Consider the following 25355-nt stretch of genomic DNA (forward strand, 5'->3'; position numbering starts at 1 on the left):
ATAAGATGGTTTGAACAACCAATGTCCATATACCACCATTCTTCTAGAGACGCACTATCAAAATCAGGAGTCATTAATAACACATGTTCATCATCAGAACTTATGACTATATTCGTTTCTTTTGATTTCCTCTCCTTTTTTGACCAACAATCTGCAGCGAAGTGGTCAAATTTCTTACAACAGTAACATTGAACTTTTCTCTTGCCATACTTCTCCTTTCGCTTCTGATTTCCATAAGTTGAGGTTTCTGACTTCTGAGACCTACCATGTCTTTTTTGGCTTCTAACCAAGACTAATTCTGGTCTTTCTTGACAAGAGAAGCTTTCAGAGTCTGCTCTACCTCTCTCTTAGAGTTTCTTTCAGTCAGACGCAACTCTTGTGCCTCTAGGCTGCTTTGCAGCTCTTCTATTCTCATGGTGCTCAGATTCTTAGAATGTTCAATTGCTAAAACAATGTAATCAAACTGAGGAGTATTAGATCTAAGTACCTTCTCAATGATACTTTCTCCAAAGAGAGTTTCTCCACACGACTTCATCTCATTTGTGATCAGAATCACTCTGGAGATATAGTCAGGTACCTTCTCATTGTTCTTCACGCTGAGATTCTCATACTGCTTACGTAGAGACTGAAGTTTCACCTTCTTCACTAATGCATCACCGCCGTATCACCGCATTAGTGTGTCCCACGCAGCTTTCGTCGTCATTGAATCAAAGATTTTCTCAAATACATTCACATCCACACACTGATGGATGTAGAACAACACCGTCTGATCCTTCTTCCTCAGATCACGCTGAACATTTCTCTGCACTTCTGTTGCATTTTCTAGAAGTGCAGTTTGAACGTAACCATCTTTGATGAGATCAAGAACATCTTGAACTCCAAACAACACACGCATCTGAATCATCCAACAATTCCAGTTCTTGTCATCGAACACTAGAGACTTGGTACTCAGATTACCATTTCTGTTCATCTTCAACCTTGTGCAATACACTCAGAAACACAATGTTTCCCAATCCCGCAAAATCAAGATATGTGGTTCTGTTACGATTCTGAACAAAAATTCAACACGAATCTCCGAACAAAAGTCAATCACACAAAGCCTCATTGTTTCACTCGTGTTTCCTTTTGGATCTGAACCGGAGTTCCAAATACCAATTGTTGGTGCACAAAGTGATAAAGATGAATAAAACAAACAAGAGAGAGAAGATATAACAATAACAAACTTCCACTGCTCTTAAAATGGTTACATAGAAAATGCACACATACACACACTTGTTCACGTATTGTTAAATACAAACGAGACTTTAGGAGAAATTCTAAAATATCCAATACCAAACTTTATCAGCAAATTCCTAAAAATATAAATTAATTCTAATAAAAACAATTTTGAAGATAAAGTAGAAGTTGAAATCTAGATCCTTAATCAACTTCATTATACTATTACGTTACCACTTTTTAGCTCTTCAAACCGTTTATTACGGCTTTAAAAACAATGCAGGACATATCTAGTGCTATCATACTCATAAGTACCTGTCAAATTAATAATCAACCTAATTGCATTGTTATTATTATCATCAATATCCATGTTATGCGACATTAACAAAGTGTACATGCTTTAGTCATTACACACATCAAAACACATGATCACACGTGCCAACCCAAAAACTCAGAATAATAGTACTAATGCTCTTAAACCGACCTAAGATTGAATATTATTAAATTATACTCACTGCAACTGTTCCTATGCAGTGCACATGGGTTGTGCTCAGTGGAGCCACGTTAGAGGGTCCAGTATCTTTTTTGTCCCAGTTTTTAACAGCAACACATCACCACACTTTCTACTATAGAACCACTGGATCAGAATTCTGAACACAGATCTACAAAATTCAAAAAAGAAAGAAAAACAACACAGAACTATGCAACTTACAACTGCTTCTCTAGCACTTGCCATAATTAAAGCATTCATAATAAATTTTTCATTTTTAATATCATAAAATGTGAAGAGTGATAATATAATAAAATTTACAGTGCTCAAAATGGAACAATAGTGGCAATAAATAATGATACTACGATACAATGAGATATGGAATTGTCTTATATCTTGACAACAACGTGACATTGGTGTTGAATGCATATAATAATGAGAGAGCAAATAATACAAATACAATATCATATGATAAAATTTAAATGTCACGGTCTCTTTTGCATTCAGGAGGAATTTGAGGTAAACGTTTTCTATCATTGCAGTAATTGTAAATGGTAAATTTCTCTCGCACCCATTTTAATCTACGCCATTGAGCAGCATCAAGGTCACGAAACTCAACTTGATCCCACCATCTTTTACCTTGTGTTGCACAGAATTTTGCATTAACGGAAGCCTCACATCCATCAATGTGGAAGCTTTTGTAACCTGCTATGAATGGTGCTTTTGACCAATCTGTTTTCTCTAATCCACCTCTTGTTGCCCAATCATCTGCGTTCCATAAACTGTTGTATATCTTCATTGGTTGGTCAAATGGGAATTTCACTCCTAAATCTTTGCTGTTCTTGAACACTCTTATTGGAACATCATCCACATAGAAACTGCAAGCAAATCAATCATATAGGTTAAGCTATATTGTTTTAGATTAGAGGACTATTGCAATAGTAGTTGAGTTGAGTCAAGTAATGCTTACACAATCTGGTACATGTTCCATAAAATGGAGTATCTGTGAAACTCTTTGGTAGGATCAAACCAAAGAAATATCCTTTGTTCTTTGTTACCTTGTCCACCAGTGAACACATTTGTTTGTAAAATGTAAGGTTGTCCTGTTCTGTTCCCCAAGAACTCGAAATCTATCTCATCATGTTCAGCATTTTGTGAAGATAACTGTAAAGTAGTTCCATTAACAGCAGATTTCATTACAACAAAATACTAAAAATAGAAATGAAAAATTAATATATAATTTTTTTTTGTACATACATAGAAAGCAGTAACAGTTCCAGCAGAATCACCAGGAACCATCTTAATGTTCATACTGAAATGACCAAACAAGTATGAACCTTTGGACTGAAAACCAGTACCTGTTCAAAAACTAGTTAGATACATGAACAGTGTAGTGACAGGTTTAAAACTATACAGGGAAGAATAATAATACAGTACTAACCAGTGGATTTATCAAGATGAAGCTGAATCTCAGAACCGCCATTGAAGTATTTGATGTGATCAAAAGCCCAAGTAGGGTAATAGTTTCTGCCAAATGGTACATCCACTGGCTTCCTTGGGAGAGCACAGAATGAAGAAGAAACAAGTGATGCTAGAATCAAACACACAGTCCAAAATGAAGAAGCCATGTTGCGTGTTGTTGTGTTCAAGTTAGTGGCTAAGACTTGGGTATATATAAGCTCAAGACCCTTGGATTAGGGGGTTATAGACCCATGTTCCTCTCTCTTTCTTTTTTGTATTTATCTTCATTTATTTTTTTCTTGGGAGTTGGGAGGCAAAGGATCATGTATTAGGCTTTGTGAAGATTTTAGTGTTGTAACCAACTGGTATTGGGACCCTTATTAGTATATATTGTTCATTGCCAACTAGCTAATCATTCATCATTTCTAAATTAGAATTCAATAATTAAGAAAAATTTAATGAAAAATGTTAACATGTACTACTTTTGAAGCATCTTTAATGAAGATATTTAAAGAGTATATCATAAAAAGATGAAATCACCCTTTTAATATGAGAAAGTAACTTTTTTTTTTGAACAAATAATCTACAAAGTAGATAGTATTAAAATTGTTAAAATAACTTATACAAGATAAAGTATCACCACACATGTTTGGCTATATATAATATTGTCATCAACGTAATATACTTTTTTTACTATAGAAAAATATATATATGAGTTGCACAAATATTACATAATATTTTAGTTAAGGTTGATTTGTCGGTTGAGAATTTACATATCATCAAATTATTTTGAGCGGATTTGAGTTTGTCTCTGATCTAGGGGTTAATTTTCATAAGAATAACTTGATTGAAATAAATGTTGACTTCTTTTTCCTTTAGCTTGTTGGGGATTTTCTGCATTATAAGATCGAGTCTCCTTCAATTTGGTACTTAGGGCTGCTAGTTGAAGTCAACTCGCGGTTGGAATCTACTTAGGAACTTTTTTTAAATATAGTATGGAAGAGACTTAATTCGTGATCGCATATATATGTTAGCTTAGGGGGTAGACTGATTCTTCTAAATGATGTGATCAGTGATATTCCTATTTTCTTCCTCTCCTTTCTCAAGATGCCTCTGAAAGTCTTGAAGAAATTGGTTAGGATTCAAATGAGATTTTTATGGAGAGGGGTGAAAGGGATTTCTAAAATCTTATGGGTCAAGTGGTCTGCTATTTGTAAGCACCAAAAGATTGGTGGGATTGGTGTTAAAGATCTTCATCTGATTAACCTAGATCTTTAAGCTAAATGGAGATAGGGACTCTTGACAGATGCGTTTGAACTTTGGTGGGATGTTCTCTATTCCTGTTGTGTGGGAAGGTCTGTGGGGTGTCATACTATGTCCATGTGGTGGAAAGGAGTGCCTATTCTTGGATCTATGAAGGATGATCCTTCGAATTGGTTTGAGTTTAGTTTGGTTAAGAAGGTTGGGTCTAGTCTTTTGACTCTCTTCTAGGGAGACCCCTGGCTAGGTAATATTCCCTTAAAGATCAGATTTCAGTTACTTTTCTCTATCTCTGATCTTCAAAAATGGGACTGTGGGGTCATGGACGGATTATTTTGGAACTTAGGTGGATGAGACGTTTCTTTGTTCATGAAGAACCTTTTGTTACTGATTTCTTCTTGGATCTCCAAGATATTCAGTTGTCTGCAGAAAGTGATAGTTTGGAGACCCAGTAAAGATTACTTCTTTATTTATTTTGCTTATCAAGTCCTATCAAGTCCCGCTCTTATCTATGAGGATTATTTAGACATTGCGATTCATTCTCTTCCATTAATTTGGTAGAGCTAGGTCCCTTCCAAGCTGGTAGTGTTTTCCTAGAACCTCCTTCGAGATGAATTTCCAAATAAGGAAAATCTATTCAAGAGGAAAGTCATTTTGGACCCACAAGGGATCTTGTGTATAGTTTAAGGGGATCAGTTAGAGTCAGCCTCTCATTTGTTTGTGACTTGTAGTTTAGCTTCAAGTGTCTAGTATAAGATTTTTAGGTGGTTAAGGGTGTGTTTGACTTTTCCTAGTGATCTTAGGCTAGTCTTTGAGTTTTTTTCCCTTAGGTTCTAAGGCTAAGTTTAGGGGTAGGTTTACTATGATTTGGAAAATATGGTGGTGTGGATTATTTGGTTTGTTTGTAACGATAAGCTTTTCTCCTGTTCGTCAATAAATGTGAAAGAAGTGGAAGATAATTTTTTTTCTTAGAGCTGGTTTTTTACCAGATCCTCTACGAGCTCTATCTCTTTCACTGATTGACTTCAAAATTCTATCATGTGTCTGAATCAATAATGGATCAAGACTCATGACCTAGTCCACGGGTGTTAGTGGTTTCTTTTGGTGTTTTACCTACGTTTTTGGTCTACTGTTGAGTTTGAGTTTTGAGCTCTAGCTTGGTCTCAGTTGGGTGGGTGGTGATTGTTGTGTTGTGATTTTTCTTGGTTTCTACTTTCCCTTCTTTGGTTGTATTTGTTGTATTCGGTGGTTGCATTTTTCTTTGTTTCTTTTGATTTTTGTTATCATACCTCTATTGGTTGCAGTTTATTGATTTGTCACACTTTGTGTCTATTGACTCTGTATGTATTCAGTTTGGCTTTTTAGTCCCTTATTAATATATTATACTTCCTTTTATATATATATATATATATATATATATATATATATATATATATATTATCTAGAGTTGTTAATAGATATATTAGATTGATTTTATATTTAGTGGATGGAATGAATTGATTTTTTTTTCTTTTAAAGTTTTAGTTCATTATTAATGAATTACCTTAATCTATTCATTAGTTATAGGTGACAAAATGGAATAATGAAATGAATATAGATTTTGAAGGCTAATGAATATATTAAGGTAATTCATCAATAATGAACTAAAACTTTTTTTTAGAAGAAATTCAATTCCTTCCATCCACTAAATATAAAATCAATCTAATATATCTATTAACAACTTTATAATAGATTAATCATCCATCTAAGAAATTAACTAAATATTATGATTATTTTTTTAGCAATTTATTTTAATTTTATCAATAAATATATATTTTTTAAATCTCTCCCTTAAATAACTTTTTTTATACTAAGTTTTTTAAAACTCTTCCGGATAGAAGATTGTCTCCATTTATAAACACATGTTCAAACCATATACTGAATTAGATAAGACTCTTAACACACTCTCACACGCCTATGGTTGATCGTGATAACAAGTGGATATTAAATGAGTCTCAGATAATACCATTGTGCTTATGTCTAATTGGGTCCTACAAAATCAAGTTGTAGGGTGCGAATTGCCCCCACTTATAAATATATGTGAAATTCATATAATGTATGATGTAAGACTCTTAATACAAACTACATATATAATTTAAAAAAAGTTAGATACTCACCCGATTCCTTTTTAAATATCACTTTCTTTATAAATATTTCGTTCATTTTTAACTATTATTTTCAAAGATTAAAGTTTTAATTGTACTTTTGTCAAAATTACTTCAACTAATTAATTACAAATAAAAACTTAAATTAATTAATAAATAGTTAAGAGTATTATAGATAAAAGAATAATTATTGTTTGAAAAGTAATAAAATCTATTAATTTTTTAATATATGTAAAAAGTAAAAAAATATCGCTTACTCAAAAACGAAAAGAGTATCAAAGTGTCCATCTACTGATTTAAAAAAAATTAACATTTTTCAAAAAGGAAGAAGAAAATACTTTTCAAGGCCGCAACATGACTGCTTTTTAGAAATTAAAAACTCAAGGGACCAATTGAATTAAAATGAATGAAGATTAAAACCAAATAAATGAGAAAGAGTTGTTACTAAATTAATCATGAAATGAAATAAAATATTAAACTTTTCACTTTAAACAACATTCTTAGGTTGCATTTTCAGACAAATATTTGACATATTTAAAATTATGTTCGGTTAGTGATGACATTCATCATTACGTAATTTTTATGAGAAACTTCAAATGTATTCAGGAGAATAATGACCAAAAACAAAGCCAAAGTGTGAAGAAATAAGAAAAAAATCCAAGACAAGGAAGAAATAAGCACTTAGTGAACTTGTTGAAGAAATCATGAAGAAACGAATATTTTTCAACACAATTAAAATTATAATGTCTGTCCAGTAATTTGATCATATATGGAGTTTCGTAACTTAGATCGAGACATAATTTTTTGCAAAAGAAAGAAAAAAAGGAGATCTATCCCATGGAATTATTGCACCCGTGATACTTTTTATTGCGGCGCGATGCCACGCGTTTTGCTAACATAGAGAATTGCTATGAAAAGGCTTTTTTGCTACCTTTTCAAGGGTTTTGAATCAGAGAGAGAAAATGACAACTAGGCTCATCTATAGATTTTAATGATGAATATTTCTCCACTAATGGTATTTGTTAATTTATCAATAAAAAGCTAAGTTTCTCAATATTATGACTTTTAAAGTTGAATCTTATTTTTACTCAGATGGATCATATGTATGTTTGAAATTTATTGAGTACTTTTATTATTAGGATTAATGAATCCTTTGGTCTCTTAACTTGATTTCAGGTTTCAGTTTAATAAACGTTCGGTTTAAGTCCCTTAAGTGTACTTCTGTTAGCCATTTTGATATTGTCTGTCAAATTTTGTGAACTTGCGTTAGTTTGTGCATGCGTGACACTCCAACTGGACGCTTATTAGATGACATGGACGTTTATGAATTAAACCTCTTAAAATGACTAATTTAACCTTGAATTGGTCTAAGAAATTATGGAATTACCGTATTAATTTAACCTTGAAATTGGTGTAAGGAATTATAGAACTACCGTATAAATTAGTGAGCTACACACAAAGGAATTAGGTGTGGTGGTTTTGTTTATTCACAGTGAGATAATAATGTAATTGAAACTCAATAAATACACCGTTCATCAACATGTACAAATAAGGGGATTCGATAATAAAGTCTCAGTCGCCTTTCACAATCTTGAATTACCTATTTTTAGTTTTTCGTTTAGAACCGCTTTTTGAACGAAAATCCCCATATTTAATTACTAAATTCCGAAATTAATTTTCTTGTTAAAATTCAATCATCGTGGAGACGAATATTTTATTATTACTTTGACGTTATCAATACACTTGTCGAGAGGTCAACAGGTTTTTGGCACCGTTGTTGAGTATTTTTGATTTCAAAAAGGAAATTTTTGTGCGACATTTATTATTATTATTATTATTATTATTATTTTTATTAGTTTAAATTTGAACTTTCTTTGTTGTAAGTTATTAGCTATTTATCTTTTTTTTAGTTTGTTTTAGTTTCTAATTTTTAGTTGGAAATACTTAAAATTTTGTTTTATTTTCTATTTTATTTTTACTTTTGCATTATTATTTTTTATTTTATTTTTCTTTTCTATTATATTCTAGTTCAGTGGTACTAAGGTATGTTTTTCTGATTGTGTATGCGAGGTAAAGAAAACATGTATGATGGAGCTAACTCTCAAGTTGCTATGTTTGCATAACTTGAATCATTATCAAACTAATTGGCTGCCTATACTCATGTTCAAGCAAATGTTAATCTGATCAGGGCCTTAAAGTGTGATTTTTATGGTGGAGGTCACACCAATGGTTATTATGTACCATACATCGAAGAAGCACATTATACATGACACTATCAAGAGTCAGACCATTACTTCAACACCTATAACCCATGTCATGATGATCATTCAAGTCTTAACTGGAGTCATAATCAAATTCGAAACTTCAACTAGGAAGCTCCTCAATATTCACCACCAAGGACTTCATCCCTTCTAGAAAGAGACTTTGAACAAATTTATGAAATTTACTCAAAGGAACTCAGAAGCAACACACTCAAAAATCAAAGCATTCAATAAGAACCTTGAAGCATCCAACAAGGAAATTGAAACATCCAACAAAAACATTGAAGCATCCATGAAGAATATTGAAAGTTAAATTGAACATTTATCTAAATAAGTGGCAGCTCGATCAAATGAATGTTTTAATGGGATTATGTTAGATAATTCTAGGAATGATGAGGCTGAGATAGAATTCAAAGATGAATGGGAAGTAGTTGAAAAAGAACAAGAAGAAGAAAGATTCATACCATATATATATATACATATATATATATATACATATATATATATATATATATATATATATATATATATATATATATATATATATATATATATATATATATATATATATATATATATATATATATATATATATATATCAAACAATAAAATCTTCAACAAAAGCATGTTCTAAAAAGTTATTTTAGCAACAAGGTAGATGGAAGAGAAGAAATTGATAAAGCATTGGATGTCATTTATGCCTTGTTTGCTATTATCAAACTGGAAAAGATAGGGAAGAAACATCATCAATATCTCAAGTTCATGGGAGTCCTACCAAACAAAAGGAAGAAGAAGGATGATATGTTTTTTGTGTCATATATGCCTCCCTAACAGAGGAGCAAACAGTCAAGCTTAGGACCTTAAATAAGTGCTTAATGGGAGACAACCCATCATTTTCAGTTTTCAGTTTTAATTTTATTCAGTTATTTCCTTTTTTGAATATGATCCAAGGAAGAGTACTAGTTAGCTATCATAGAAGATCTTCCCTTTATACTTCTCTTTGCTTTAATTAATGAACTTGTTTGCTTCTGTTGTTTCTTTCAGTTTTAATTTGCTACCTTACCACTGCCATCATAAAAAAGAAAAGAGAAAGTCACCAAAAAAGAATGAAAAATAAATAAATAAACACTGATATCCTTTGCAAATTGAAGGTTGATAAAGAAAAGAGAAATCAAATATTTGTACTCAATCTTCAGATACCTCAGCTAGTAAGGTTTGAGCAACATATTTTCCACTGTTTACTTTTCCTTCTTATGAGAGTATCCTTGTACTAGTCATTTTCTAGAATTTTCATTCTTTCTAATTTTGAGTCTATTAGTATGATAAATACACATTAACGAAGTTGTTTGTGAAAACTCTTAGCCTTTTAAGCCACACTATTTAAATATGATAATATCCGATTTTTAATCACTTTGAGCCGCAGTCCTTCTTTCGGTGACATAACCTTATTATATAGCGATTGATTTGTAAGATAAATTCTTACCATCCTCTTTGGAGTTAGGTAGAAATAATTGTTTTACTTGTTCATGCAAAAAAATAAGTTTAGGGTTGCTCTTGGATGTTAGCGACGAATAAGTTTGGGGTTATGGTACTAGAGAAATTGGTCAAAAAGAAAAAGAAAGAAAAAAAGAAGTTAAAATAGCTTCTTCAACAAAATTGAGAAAAATGGGACCAACAAAATGAAAGTGTCTAGTACCAAGTGGATTATAAAATAATGAGATGGAAGGATTTTGATAACATCGAGAAAACTAGGTATCTAACTCCAAAGGTTTAAGCCTACTATTCTAAATTATCATACTCTGACATAAGTCACATTACAACCTGTAAAAGACCTCAAAAGTGTGTTTTTAAATATGAATTTGATTGACTCGATTAGAAAGTTTTCAAATTCACTGTTAAATGTGTTTGTATATTAAATGTGTGATAACTTTGTCAAATTGAGTGCATAATTGTGAGATGAGAGACATGTTGAGTATTTGTATGTCGAAAGAACTATTTCAAGTTGATTGGATCAAAGTATGGAACCAAAATATTGATAAAAAATGTGACATTTATTGGTATGAGTGAGCATTTTAATTCTGACAAAATGTTTAGTGCCAAGACATGCTAGTTGAGGACAAACCGCAAATTAAGTTTGAGGTTGTGATGATAATCATCATTACGTGATTTTTATATCAGATGAATGCAAAAGAATAATGAACAAAAGAAAAGAAATGTGTGAAGAAATAAGTAAATATCCAAGACAAGGAAGAAATAAGCACTTAGTGAAATTATTGAACAAATTGTGAAGAAACGAGCATTTTTCAACATAATTTAAATCATGACGTTTGTCCAGTAATTTGATCATATGTGAAGTTTCATAACTCGGACTGATACGAGTTTTTTGAAAAACAAATCTAAAAATAAAATCTAGCCGCTGGAATTATCGCGCGCGTGATACTTACCATCGCAGTGTGATGCCACACATTTGGCTAACACCGAGAATTGCTATAAAATGGCATTTTTGTTACCTTTTCAAGGGTCCTGAATCAGAGAGAGAAAGTGATGACTAAGGTCATTTAAGGGGCGATTTTGGAGTACACTGGATTCATTGGAGATAAATTCTTCCATAGATTTTGATGATGAATATTTTCCGCTCATGGTATTTGTTAATTTATCATTGAGTAGCGAAGTTTCTCTATAGTAGGGCTTTTTGAGATGAACCTTGTTTTTATTCTATTGGATCATACATTTGTTTGTAAATTATTGAGTAATTTTATTGTTATTATCTTATTTAAATTGTTATTGTGTTTAATGTTTTTTTGTCTCTTACAGGCGTATGAATCGATTAGATAATTAGGGATTCCTGATTGTTAGTATAATAATCTAAACTAGGCAATTTATTCAACATTGTAATGAAATATGAATAGGAATTTAGAAGTTGTTCCTTATGAATTAGTGCTTTTAGAAAAGCCTAATTTAACGTTGAATTGTCTTAAGGAATTAAGGAATTACTGTATAAATTAGTGAGCTACATACCAAAGAATTAGGTGTAGTGGTTTTGTTAATTCACAATGAGATAATAACTTAATTAAAACTCAATAATGCACGGTTCATCAACAAGGAAAAATTAAGGGGACTCGATAATAAAGTCTTAATCACCTTTCGCAATCTTGAATGACTTCTTTTTAATTTCTCTTTTAGAACCACTTTTCGAACGAGAACACCCCATTTAATTACTAAATTTCACAATTAATTTTCCTATTAAAATCCGATCCTCGTGGAGACGAATACTTTATTACTACTTTGATGTTATTGGCACACTTGCCGAGAGGCCAACAATTAGTGACTAGATGTACACACACTGTTGAGATGATGTGTGAGACAATATGATATAAAATAAGTGAATAAAACATAACTAAAATAAATAATATAAATAATTGGTAATTCAGTTCGGTGCAACATCATCTACGTCTGGAGGCATTCACCCTTATGAAAGGAAATTCACTAATTCAAGTAGTATCTAGTACACAACAATCTCAGTTTAACTCTCATTGTTCAATGTCCTTTTCCTAATACTTTCAGTGAATTTCAATCCAGACTCCCCCTGAATATGAGATCTCTTCGTTTTCACTAAAACACTCCCCCAAGTGTTGGCAAGAATACAATTATATGTTGTGTGATTCAAATCACAAATACATACCAAATAACCCATCCTTCTAAAATAAGAAATACCCCATATGAATAGAGTATTACAACGAAAATACAAAGACTTAATAAAACAAGGAGAACCGTCTTTTTAAATAACAAATGTAATACGTCCAAAAAGTCCAGGTGGGTTGAATTAAAAGTAGATTGACTCCCAATTTTTTTTTGAATCCTCTTCATTAAAACCAAATTCAAATCTCTTTTAACTAAATCATATCCAATCAAAAATCTTCTTTCAAATATATGATTTAATAAAGTTTTCCTCAAATTAATTTGATTTAAATTGTTTCTTATAAACACGACCTTTGCAGTCTTATAAAAGATTTCAAAATGAAACAAATCTTAAAATATAATCTTAAGCAAATCAGCAAGTGGACACCAGATTTAATCAGACAGAGAGTCTGATCCAGAGATAATCAGAGATATGGTGTCTTACAACAAGTAAAGATATCATGCTTAACAACTTTCCTATAAAAATTAGTCAATCAAGTATAATAACAACCCGCCCTTGGCTATTTCTTAGGCAAAGAAACAATTCAAATATATTATGCATATTCATTCTTCTTGATCAGAGCACAAAACAGAGAAGCACGAAAAAAAAGTTTAAAGCAACAAAAGCATATCATTCGCCATATCAAAACAAAACAAATCAGACATAATGTTGTTATGTTCTTATTTGTCTGGAGCATTTTGCACAACATTTTGACCCGGAAGGGTAAAATCTCCGTCTTTGTGCAAAATCACTTTGGTTTATACATCCTTAACAATGAATTTATGGATTCCATCATAGAAGCCCTCATCACTTTTAGGATTAAGCTTCCTTCTGTATTGTTAATCTGAAATAATATAGCAAATACTTTCAAACCCATGAAATTATTTAACATTGGCTTCCTTTCCCACCACACCTCATAATGTATGGCCTTGGTACATGGTCGAATGATTACTCGATTTTTAATATGAAAAGCATTATTATTTGCTTCACACCAAAAGAAGTATGGGCGATTTTTGACATGAATCATAACTCTAGTCATTTCTTACATGGTATGGTTCTTCCTATGAACAACGCCATTTTGTTGGGGTCTGATTGGAGCAGAAAACTCATGAGTTATTCCTTCATTAGTACAAAAGATATATAAGTTTAATGTCTCAAATTATTTGCCATGATCATTACAAATACAAATGGTTTTCCCATTTTCTTCTCCCTTTTCATGGTGTAAATGTTGGCATATACCTTCAAAGACAATGAAGGTATCATACTTTTCGTGAATGAACTCAACTCCAGTGTATGTTGAGTAGTCATCAACATAAACTAAAACGTATTTCTTTCCTTCAGGCTCTCAACTTACGTGGGTCCCATGAGATCCATGTGACATTTAGGTCTGCTTCCCCATATGACAATCACCAAAGATTTTTCCTTCTTCGATCTTGAGATCGGGTAAACCAACAATGCCCTTCTTAGAGACAATCTTCCTCATACTTCTGAGATTTAAGTGCCCAAGTTTTCTATGACTCAATTTAACTAGATTTGGAAATCAGACAAGGTTGAGGCTGGTTCTTATCATAGGGTAACCACATTGTCATACCCCGATTTTAGATCCATCTGCATTCATTACTATGCATCATGCATTCATTTTAGTATAAACACTAATTCACGTCTGAGGCCAATCGTTGACTTTCTGGTCAATTAGTTGACCAAAGTCAACCGTCCTTTCCCAAATCCATATTGTCTCGATTTTGATAAACATTGGTCATTATCTAGGTTTTTTTATCATGGTGCTTTTGATTATAAAATGGATTCTAATTATTTGACTTTTTAATTTTCAAATTGATTTTAATTTTAAATTAAGTCTAATTCCAAATTTCAATTTAATCTTAATTGTGTTTTTACTAATGATTCAAACTCTAATTGATTTTAATTTTCAAATAAATGTTAGAATTGATATCAAAGTAATTTTAACAAATTATAGATTAATTTGATTTTAATTGGTTTTATTGGTTTTTTTTTATTATTTTAAATTGACATTTAGATGAGTCTTAGATTATTTCTAAAATCCATATCCATTTCTATAACCACAAATTCATTTAATTCAAACCAAGTTTGTTACAACCATTTTTTTATGTAAATGTCATAAGTTTCCGACACTAGATAACCATTGCATTTGCCCATTTAATTCCAATTCCAAATTACATTTGCGCTCAAAGCGCATAAATAACAAAACCGTGACATTACACAAGCATTACAACATTTCCATAAATTACAAAGTCATGTTCCAAATTACATTTCACAACATTTTCTTACAAGTTCATCATATTACATAAATCCTACAAGTACAATCCTAATGAACAATCAAAGCTCCATTAACAAGCCAAGCCATGCGCTCAAAGCTCCATCAAGAATCCAAATTCAAGCATTCCAATAATTCATTCCAAAAAAGAGTTCAACAACACATGATAATAAATAAATATCATAACAGAAGGTTTCAACATCACTTTCCAATTCCTAATAGAACCTTCAACCCACAATCTAACAATTCAATACGTTTCCAACCCAATCCCATAAGAATTCCAAAACAGCCCCTCCATCCAATGCGTTTCGTAGCCGCATCCAAGCCGAAATTCCCAAGCTAATCAATAACCTTCAAACTTCCTATTCATTCCTGAAACAAGTATGTTCAAGATTACAATCATTTCTAATTCCATCTATGCACAATCCATCTAAATTTTCTAACATCCATACAATTTACAAGCATTTCAAAAAAAACCACTCCAACAATGAAACATCCTAAGGTGGAGCAGCATGTCTAAGTGTTTTGACAGATGAAAAATACTTCAAGGGAAGCTTTGAAAATCTTGAGTTAATAAGAAATGCTAGAGTAAAGTGCCCTTTGTTGTGCAAAGAATTCATCATAGATGCTTGGCAACTCTACTATGATCGATCTAAAGGAGCAGATGCAGTCCTTCTAATTGCCGCTGTTTTACCTGATCTTGACATCAAGGACATGGTTAAAATATGCAAATTACTTGGATTGGCCGCCCTTGTTGAGATGCACGACGAGAGGGAATTTGACCGTGTTCTTGGAATAGAAAGTGTTGAGCTTATTGGCATCAACAACCTGCAAAATGATATTGCAGTAAGCCACCAATGAACCATAATCACCATCAAACCTACTCAAACATCCATGGCATTCAGAAATCAACAACATACCATACATGTGCATACAACAAATAATTTAATTACTAGCAGTTCAAGCTAATTACACTGCAACAACAATAATAACAGACCATAGCAGGCCTTCTCTCCTGCAAGATCAACTCAAACCTGTTCTAAATATGATCCCTGCATAACACATTCTTTAAACAGCTGCAAGCAACCTACAACATGCCATAAGCAAGGTGCACAAATCGTGAGCAACACAATGGACATGCAACCTACGCTTCATAGGATCAACCCATCATCAAACCTAAATTGAAGCAACCACGTTCATCTTCTTCAACTCATCCTCGCCGGAGTGTTCATAGGAGGAAGACTTTCTTCCTTCATTCCATCAAACAAGTGTTACCGGTGTGTAGAGCAACTTCCACAAATCGTTAACCATCTCCCAGTTGCTTTAATTTGTGCATCACCTCCATTTAATTTTACTTTTGAGGTTAATGGTTCATTCAACTTCAAAGCTTCGTCTGGACCGCTCTTGAATTTTCACTGCAGTAAAAAAAATACAGATAATTAGCAAAGGCAGTAAATTTCAAGAAATATCCCAAAATGGAATTGAGACAAATTAGAGGAAGAAGGTACACGATTCAGATTACCATTCCGGAACAAGCATCAAAGAGGCAGACCAAAAATCTGAGCATCCTAAAGGGATTTCGCAGAGACCCCTTTTTGATCTACATAGGCCAACTCGAAACCCTAAATTGCAAAATATAAAAAGGGAAGGTGAGAAGGAAAACGGGGAGGACGAAAAAATCAGAGGCGACGGAACGCAAACCCTAGTTCTAAACATCACAAAGAAAAACCTAACCTTTGGGTGACGACGTGGAAACCTTAGCGAAGAGAGGAAGGCGCCAGTTCATCATCGCCACCGAGTCACCGCTGAAGGTGAACATTCTTTCGATTCTCTTTAAAGTTTTGGATTCTTCGCGTTCGGTATGAGAGATTGAGAGGGAACGAGAGGGTTGAGGTTCAGATTTAGGGCGTTTGAGAGTGATGGAGAGATTGAGTGAGTGATGGAGAGATTGAGTGAGCGATGGAGAGATTGAGTGAGCGTGAGTGATTGAGAGAGCGGTTGAGAGACGTGAGAGATTGAAGAGTGAGGACGATGAGGATTTTTTTTGTTCTGTTACTGTTCCACTCATCTTCTTGTTTTATTTATTTAAAAAAAACAAACGTTTAAACCATAAAAAAATTAACACGTTTAGTATTCCTTTGTTTTTTTATTAAATAGTGTATATTAGTGTATTGCTTTTTGTTTTCCCAATCCATAATCCCTTGGAAATCCAGCAGTCAGGCGGCTAGGGTTTATTTTCTTGGATTCTTCCACTGTTAATTAGTAGTCCAACAAACTATTTTAGTTTAGTTTTATTTTTAATTTTAACTTTAACCTATTCTGGTTTATATATCCAAGTTGTTATTGTAAATAATAACTAATCATAAGTGGTCTAGTGGAGAGAGAGTAGTTTCATTGCCTTTAGTGGAGTGGGTTTGATACTTGGTGATAGCAAATCTTCATGTTTTTATTTGTTATGCTTACTGTTTTTTTTTATATATATAACATCTACTATTTATTTTACTTTTATACTTTTATTAATTTGATTTAGTAGTTATTTAGTGGTTTGTATTTTTAAATGCTTACCTTTTAGATTTAGTTAGTGGTTGAATTTCCGATATTGTTTTTTATTCGATTAGTCGATCTTTGTGTGTTAACTAATTTAGTTAGGTTATTAGTACCCATGTCCATACTGATACACATGTAAATAATCACATTCAACATTCAATTTCATTTCCTCATCACCTTCAAATACAACTTCAAGCCTTTCTTCCATTAACACTCTAATATTCAAATCTTTTTCTAAATAAAACGTGAAGAAAAAGATTATCCTGGAAGGAATATCCAATTATAATCCCGAATATTAGGCTCAAGCTGTAAGAGCTTGCAAGCCGTAAATATTCGTCTTCTCTTCCACACTCTAATATTCAAATATTTTTCTAAATAAAATGTGAAGATAAAGATTATCCTGGATGGAATATCCAGTTATAATCCCGAATATTAGGCTCAAGTTGTAAGAGCTTGCAAGCCGTAAATATTCGTCTTCTCTTCCACACTCTAATGTTCAAATCTTTTTCTAAGTAAAACGTGAAGAAAAAGATTATCCTGGATGGAATATCCAGTTATAATCCTGAATATCAGGCTCAAGCTGTAAGAGCTTGCAAGCCATAAATGTTCGTCTTCCCTCCAAAACATTCATAAAAATTCGAATCATTTTCTTAGCAATATTGGAAAGAAATAGACTGCCTGGGTGGAATGTCCAGACGTAGTCCCGAGTACTAGACCCAAGCTGTAAGAGCTTGCAAGTCATAAGTACTCGTCTTTCAAACTCGAAAACACTTGATTCGCACCTTAATACTTTTTCAATAAAGATGGAAATGGAACATGGTGTATACCGTGCACTCCTGAGATTAAGATTCGAGGCGGATGCCTCGCCTATCTTAGCTTTCGCCATCATTTAAAATTGTCAATGCGGTTTCTCCAAACCCTTTCTCAATCAAACCTAAAAATACTTAATCTTTATTAAACACTTTTGTCAATAAAGATGGAAATGGAACATGGTGTATACCGTGCACTCCTGAGTCTAGGATTCGAGATGGATATCTCGCTCATCCAAGTTCTCGCCATTACTCAAAATACATCCAACCAATCAAACTCTTTTCCGCCGCCGTGCGACTAATTAAAGAACCTTTTTCATAAATGAAAGATATATTGTCTTAAGGTGATGCAAAACAATGTTTCGGCCACGATTGTTTAGTCGAGATAAGTGACGCTTTTCCGAATGTAGATTTATAAATCCGTTCGATGTGTGGTATGCGTCCACTCCTCATCTGTTTTGGGTAAAACAATGTTTTCGTCGATTAATACAGTATAACTTTCGCTAAAATCGACCAACAAACAAACATTTTTCTACCCAGAACTACGTAAGCCTTGATTTCTCTTTTGAGATACGTAGGAGCATGATTTGTAAATCTTGTCAGGCCCACTAATAAAAAACTTTGGTTTAGTCCTTCGTCAAAAAATCCAAAAACATTTCTTCTCTCTTTTATTCTTTCTTTCCCTCATTATAACTTGAGAAGACTAACATAAGCTAACATTCAAAACGAAACTAACTAAACGGTTCCCGTTGAATACAACGAACGTGAGGGGTGATAATACCTTCCCCTTGCGTAACCGACTCCCGAACCCTGATATTGGTTGTGACGACCATAATCATTGTCGTTCTTTCTTGGGTTTTATCGATATTCCCCCTTTCCTTTTTAGTAATAAATAAAGTTCGGTGGCGACTCTGTTCAGTCCATCATTGCGAGCGTGCGATTGCGCTTCGCTTAAAGTCGTATCCCCATTTTTCGAGGTGCGACAGATGGCGACTCTGCTGGGGACAGGAACATCCCTAAGTGAGTCAACCCTAGTTTAGTTAGGTTTTTGTATGTGTGTTAGTTGTGTTTGTTTATTTTTCTTCCTTTGTTATATGCTTTCTTTATCTCTGTTTTATCGCATTTTTATATATGTATATATATCTATGTGTGGGTGTTGGGATTTTGATATCATGAATAAAGCTCTACACCCGAGCTTTGGAAAAAGAAGAGAGAACATATAAGTTAGAATTGGAAGTTGTGTAGTGTTAGTCCCCAAGGGCCACTCCTTGCGTGCCTAGCATGAAGACTCCCCTAGAGTAGACCTGTTTGTAGATCTCGTTATAAGACAGCTAGCCTGTTGCATAATGTTGATTCATGAATGGTCCATGACTCTAGGGGCCCCTCTTAGAACCAGTTCCTGCTTTGGTGGTTGCGTAATGTTGGACTTTAAGGGCCTCTCCTTTTTGCACCCAGTATGAAAACCCCGCTCAGAAGAGACCTTTCGTCACTCTTGTCATAAAGCGGCTAGCCTGTTGCATGATGTTGATACGATTATGGTCCATGACTCTGGGAACCTTATCAAAAACGTAGAAACTATCCCGTGAGTGGGTTTATGGGTAGAAATCCTAGAACTATCTGTTAAGGAGCCTACCTAGTAAGATGTTCTGAGTTACTCACATTATCCCAGATCCTAACTACCTGGATTGCATTTTATTTGCATACCGAGACATAAAAAATGCATTGCATCCATTCATATAGTGTTGCATATGCATTCGTCATCATGCATTTCATATCATTTCTCGAAAATACCAAAAAAAACTCATCCATCCTTTGTCCATGAAGCAAAGTGATTCTCAACACGCGTTTAGAACAAAGAACCGTGTCCCAGGAGATGATGAACGAGCTAAGGAAAAGCCAAGAAGCACTGAAGGAGGAACTTAATCTTTTGAAGAGCCAAATGAGATGGGTCTTGGAAACCCTGCAAGTCTTGTTGAGAAAAGAGGGTCACCCAATATATGCTGCTGCAACAAAGAGAGTTACTACTCCACATCCATTTAATGTTACCTCAAGTCAAGGGAAATTCCATGTGGAAGCTCCTCATCTACCGGCATATGGCCCTCCCTCAAGACGTCATCATCAACATCCTCTGGCTATTCCTCCCCAAAATCACCAAAGTCAGGTTCAGAACAAAAATCAGAATCAGAACAAGAGGAACAAAAATCACAATGACCCAATTCCGGTGCTATATAGTAAGCTCTACCCACAACTGATCCAGAATGCTTTGGTGACCCCTCGAGATCTAACACCTGTGTCACCATACCTGCCATGGTACAATCCAAATGCAACATGTGAATTCCATAAAGGGGAAGTGGGACATGACCTGGATTCTTGCTTAGCGCTAAAAGCCTTGGTACGAGGACTGATTAACAAAAAGAGCTTAGTTTTTGAAGAAGATCACCCGAAGATCAAGTGCGGATACTGTTAGATACCCAAAAATGCTTATTTGAGCTATCAAATATGGGTATCTTTCACTCCATTTCCTTGCTAAAGTGTTCGGAAACAACGTTTGTTTTTGATGAAATGCAATACAATGATAAACGATCTTGGTACCTTTGATTTGTGTGTTATTATGCAGGAATTAGGCATGAAATATTAGAAAATGAAGCCACAAGAAAGTTGGCAAAGGGACCAAAGAAAAGATGCATTCATCAGCTTGCTCGCTAGGCGAGGGCTGTGGCGAAGGGCTCGCTAGGCGAGCGCCCAGCGAGAACCCAACGAAAAGCTCCAGTATTTTACAGTGGCAAACATCAACAAACTCGCTAGGCGAGCTGCCAGCGAAGTGTGTAGCGAACACGTCCAGACTTGGTGAAAAGCGCAGCCAGCACTCACTCGCTAGGTGAGCTATTAACGAGCTCCCAGCGAGCATTCCAGTAGCAAAACCTCTCAAGCTCGTTGGAGCGAAGGTTGAAGCGTGGGCTTCGCCTAGCGAAGGTTTTGTTCGCCTAGCGAACATGCCAGTCTGGCAAAGGTTATTTCTCTGGGCGCAGGTGCCTCAGGTGCCTTATTTAGGGGCTCGCTAGGCGAGCCATTCTGCTCGCCTAGCGAGCATGACAGCTCAGTAACAACTCTATAAGTAGCAAGGGCTACTTTTTGGAGCCATACTTTTGCACCTCCATACTTTTGTACTTTTTAGATATTTTCCAGCATTGCTCTTGGGATCTTTTATGACCTAGAAATCATTTCTCTTCATCTCTTAACAATCTTTCACAAAAAGAAGGTGGATTCCCATCCAATCTTGATTATTCAACTCGGATGTTGATCAACCTTCTTCCGAAACTTGTTGACCAAGCTACCATGAAAATGAGTAGCTAAGTCCTTCATTTTGTCAAGGTTAGATGTAGATGATCATTAGCTTTGTGTGTAAATAGGATGATCTTCATTTGTAAACTCTTTAATGGTGAATATATGGTGAAAACTTTGTTCTTATTCAAAACTCTTTGTGTTGGTTTATGATCGAGAGATGTTTACCAACTCTTAACCTAGGTTTTCATCCAATCTTGTTTGTTAGCTAGAGATAGTAATGAATGATTTTGTTCACCATAAGGTTGAACCAAAAAGTTGTCATTTTGATAGATTGTGTTAGAGATAAACAATGGATCAAAATAGGAAAACTCACAATGTGTGTTAGAGATAAACACATTGGGAGGACTTTGTGAAATAGTTTATCATCTAGAGGAGTTTATAAGTTTTGTTGATCGAACATATACATGCAAAGTGATCGTCGAACCCTAACTTTGGCAATATTTCTCAAATATTAAAACCAAAACTTTTACCGCATTTTATTACACTTTTATGCAAGATACCGTGACAAACACCAAAACCCCATTGTTACCTTAAGCTAAGAATTGAAACAACTGTCGAAAGGCGGTGATATCTCACAATCCCTGTGGAGACGATAACAAAAACCCGACACTTAAAATTACAATCAATAAAATGGCGCCGTTGCCGGGGATTGTGAATTGATATTGCGAGCATCGCAGTGGTTGCTTAATTTTTAGCTTTCGAATTTTTGACTTGTGCTTGTAATTTGTTTGGTTTAGTGTGCAGCTTTCGTTTTATGCGAGGGCAGATCCCTGTGGACGAACTTCTTTTTGATCCCGAGATCGAGAGAACCGCAAGGAGGCTTAATAGCAAAACGAGACGAAGGAGGCAACAGGCCAGACAGCGACAAGAACAAGGAGAAAGTTCTTCTACCACACATCCACAACCGTTCATACCAATCATGGAACCACCACCACCGCCCATTTCCACTCCATGTGTAAACAGTCCAAGGAACACTGCTCAGTTTGCCAACCATACGGGAAGGCAAGCCGAGATGAAAACGGGAACTCTCAATTTATTATATGGAAGTCCATTCACCGGAATGGACCATGAAGATCCCTTTGCTTTTCTCACAAAATTTTATGAGATAGCATTGGCGGCCGGAGTGGATCAGGCTCAGGAGCTATCGTTGTTCAGAAGATTATTTCCCCACGCTTTGCTCGGCAAAGCAAAAGATTGGTACTTAGATCAAACACCAGCCGTCATGACAGACTGGAACGTGTTGGAAGAGAAGTTCATCGAAAGATTCTTCTCCCATAACCGGTTCATGGAATCCAAGACGGCCATCTCAGTGTTTTCACAAGGATTCAATGAATCATTAAATGAGGCGTGGGAAAGATTCAAATCCATGCTTCGGAAGTGTAAAGGGCATGAATTTGATGAATTGACTCAAATCCATATTTTCAAAAATGGACTTCAACCAAATTGCAAGACGTTGTTGGATGCTACCTCGGGTGGATCTTTATTGTCTAAAAGCGCCGAAGAAGCTACAAATATCATAAATCGAATGGCTCTAAATGATCTTCAGAGTCAAAGTAGAGGCAACTCTTTGAAGAAGCCGGGAGTGCTTGAACTTGGGACGAACGATGCCATCCTTGCCCAAAACAAACTCATCTCACAACAAGTGGAACTCTTAACGCAACAAATAAAAGAGTTGAGAGAACCTTCTAAAGCTAAACAAATAGCTTGTTGTGAGCTTTGCAAAGGTGAGCATGACACCGAATTCTGTCCACCTCCCGGGTTCGAAGAAGTAAACTACATGGCAAACCAACGGGACTACCAACCGAGACAACAACAACAACAACCTTATCAACCACACCCTCAAAATCAACAACAACATTTCCAAGGGAATCAAGGGTTCCAACCTAGGAGTAACTATTACCATAACCAAGGTTATGGAGGTGGTTCTTCTAGCCGTCAAAACCCTCCCCAAAATCCTTATCAACCTCAACAACCGCCGGTCGTAACTTCTAAGTTGGAAGAGACATTGACACAATTCATGCAAATGTCAATGACTAATCAAAAGAGCAACGACGCGGCTATAAAAAATCTCAAGACTCAAGTTGGGCAACTTGCTAAGCAACTCGCGGAACAACAAACCGGTCCTTCCTTTTCGGCAAACACGCAAACAAATCCTAAGGAACATTGTAAAGCGATCATGACGAGAAGTGGGAGGGAGTTGATCAGTGAGAATAAAAAAGAGATGAGAGAGAACAAAGAGAGGAAGAGAAAGAAAATGAGGAGGAAATAGTGGAGGAAAATATTGATGGTGAAGTGGGGGAGTGGAGTGAGGAGGAAGAAGTTGAAAAGAACGAAAAGAATGGTGAAGTTGAAAAGAAAGAAAGTGTGGAAATTGAGAAAAATACGAGTGGTGAAGTAATGGGGGAGGAAGTAAAAAAGAAAAGAGCGAGAAGTTCTAGAGTTGCTAAGGGAAAGGAGGTAGTGAGTGCTACTCCAATCCAAAACCTTCCTTATCCTCATGCTCCGTCCAAAAGGGAGAATGAACGGCATTACGCCCGGTTCATGGATATTTTTAAACAACTACAAATCAACATTCCGTTTGCCGAAGCCTTGGAGCAAATGCCCAAGTATGCCAAATTCATGAAGGACATACTTATAAAAAAGCGGAGGTATACGGAACCGGAGACCATTGTCCTTGATGCGAGCTGTAGTGCAATTATTCAAAGGACGCTTCCGAAAAAAGAGGTTGATCCGGGAAGAGTTACTTTGTCGGTTAAAATTGGTGATATCTATGTCGGGAAAGGACTAATTGACTTGGGGTCAAGCATTAATCTTATACCTTTGTCTATTATAAAGAGGCTTGGCAACATTGAAATTAAGTCCATCCGAATGACGTTGCAGATAAGTCGACTACCCATCCTCATGGCGTAGCCCAAGATGTTTTGGTTAAAGTCGACAAATTCTTTTTCCCGGTCGATTTTATTGTTATTGATATGGAAGAAGATGATGATGCTCCGCTCATCCTAGGTCGACCGTTCATGAAAACCGCGTGAATGATGATAGACGTTGATGACGGTTTGATGAAGGTGAGAGTCCAAAATGAGGAAGTTACATTCGATCTATTCGAAACAATGAAGCATTCAAAAGATAGAAATGATAGCTTTCGCATCGATGTGATCGAAGAAGCAATTTTGGAGGTTTCTAAGCATATTCATGAGATATCTCTTATGGAGTTAGCTCTTGACGACTCATTTGAAGTTTTCACAGCTGAAGAAGAGCAAGCTCTTGATGAATGCTGAAGGGAACTTGATGGTTTAAACGAACTACAACCGTGGGAAGTTGAGGAGGAAGACTTGAAGAAGGAGGTTAATGACGAAAAAGCGCCTATTGAATTGAAAATATTACCTTCTACTTTGAAGTATGTATTCCTAGATGAGACCGAAGCAAAGCCGGTCATCATAAGCAACCTTTTGCCAAATGATGAAGAAGCCCGTTTGATCAATGTGCTAAAAAAAAATCAAGAAGCCATGGGTTGGACTCTTTCCGATCTAAAAGGAATTAGTCCTTCCTATTGTATGCACAAGATCTTGATGGAAGAGGATTTTAAGCCGGTAGCTCAACCACAACGCCGCTTAAATCCTACTATGAAGGAGGTTGTTAGAAAAGAAGTTGTAAAGTTGTTGGATGCGGGAATGATTTACCCGATTTTGGATAGTCCATGGGTTAGTCCTGTGCATGTGGTTCCGAAGAAAGGTGGAATTACCGTGATCCGCAATGACAAGGATGAGTTGATCCCTACTAAAGTTGCAACGGGGTGGCGAATGTGTATTGATTATAGGCGGTTGAATACCGCAACTCGAAAAGATCATTTT

General features: G+C 35.0%; 1 protein-coding gene across 1 annotated transcript; it reads right to left on the reverse strand.

The window, feature by feature from the left end:
• Positions 1–2037: 2037 nt before the first annotated feature.
• On the reverse strand, positions 2038–3521 carry LOC127126705 (xyloglucan endotransglucosylase/hydrolase 1). Its single transcript, XM_051055683.1, has 4 exons — positions 3147–3521; positions 2963–3063; positions 2676–2869; positions 2038–2583 (listed from the first exon to the last, which is right to left on the reverse strand). The coding sequence occupies exons 1-4, from the start codon at positions 3331–3333 to the stop codon at positions 2184–2186; spliced, it is 882 nt and encodes a 293-aa protein (XP_050911640.1). The 5' UTR covers positions 3334–3521; the 3' UTR covers positions 2038–2183.
• Between the last annotated feature and the right edge of the window lie 21834 nt (positions 3522–25355).

Source organism: Lathyrus oleraceus, chromosome 3 (assembly GCF_024323335.1).
Source record: "Lathyrus oleraceus cultivar Zhongwan6 chromosome 3, CAAS_Psat_ZW6_1.0, whole genome shotgun sequence".
Classification (NCBI taxonomy): Eukaryota; Viridiplantae; Streptophyta; class Magnoliopsida; order Fabales; family Fabaceae; genus Lathyrus; species Lathyrus oleraceus.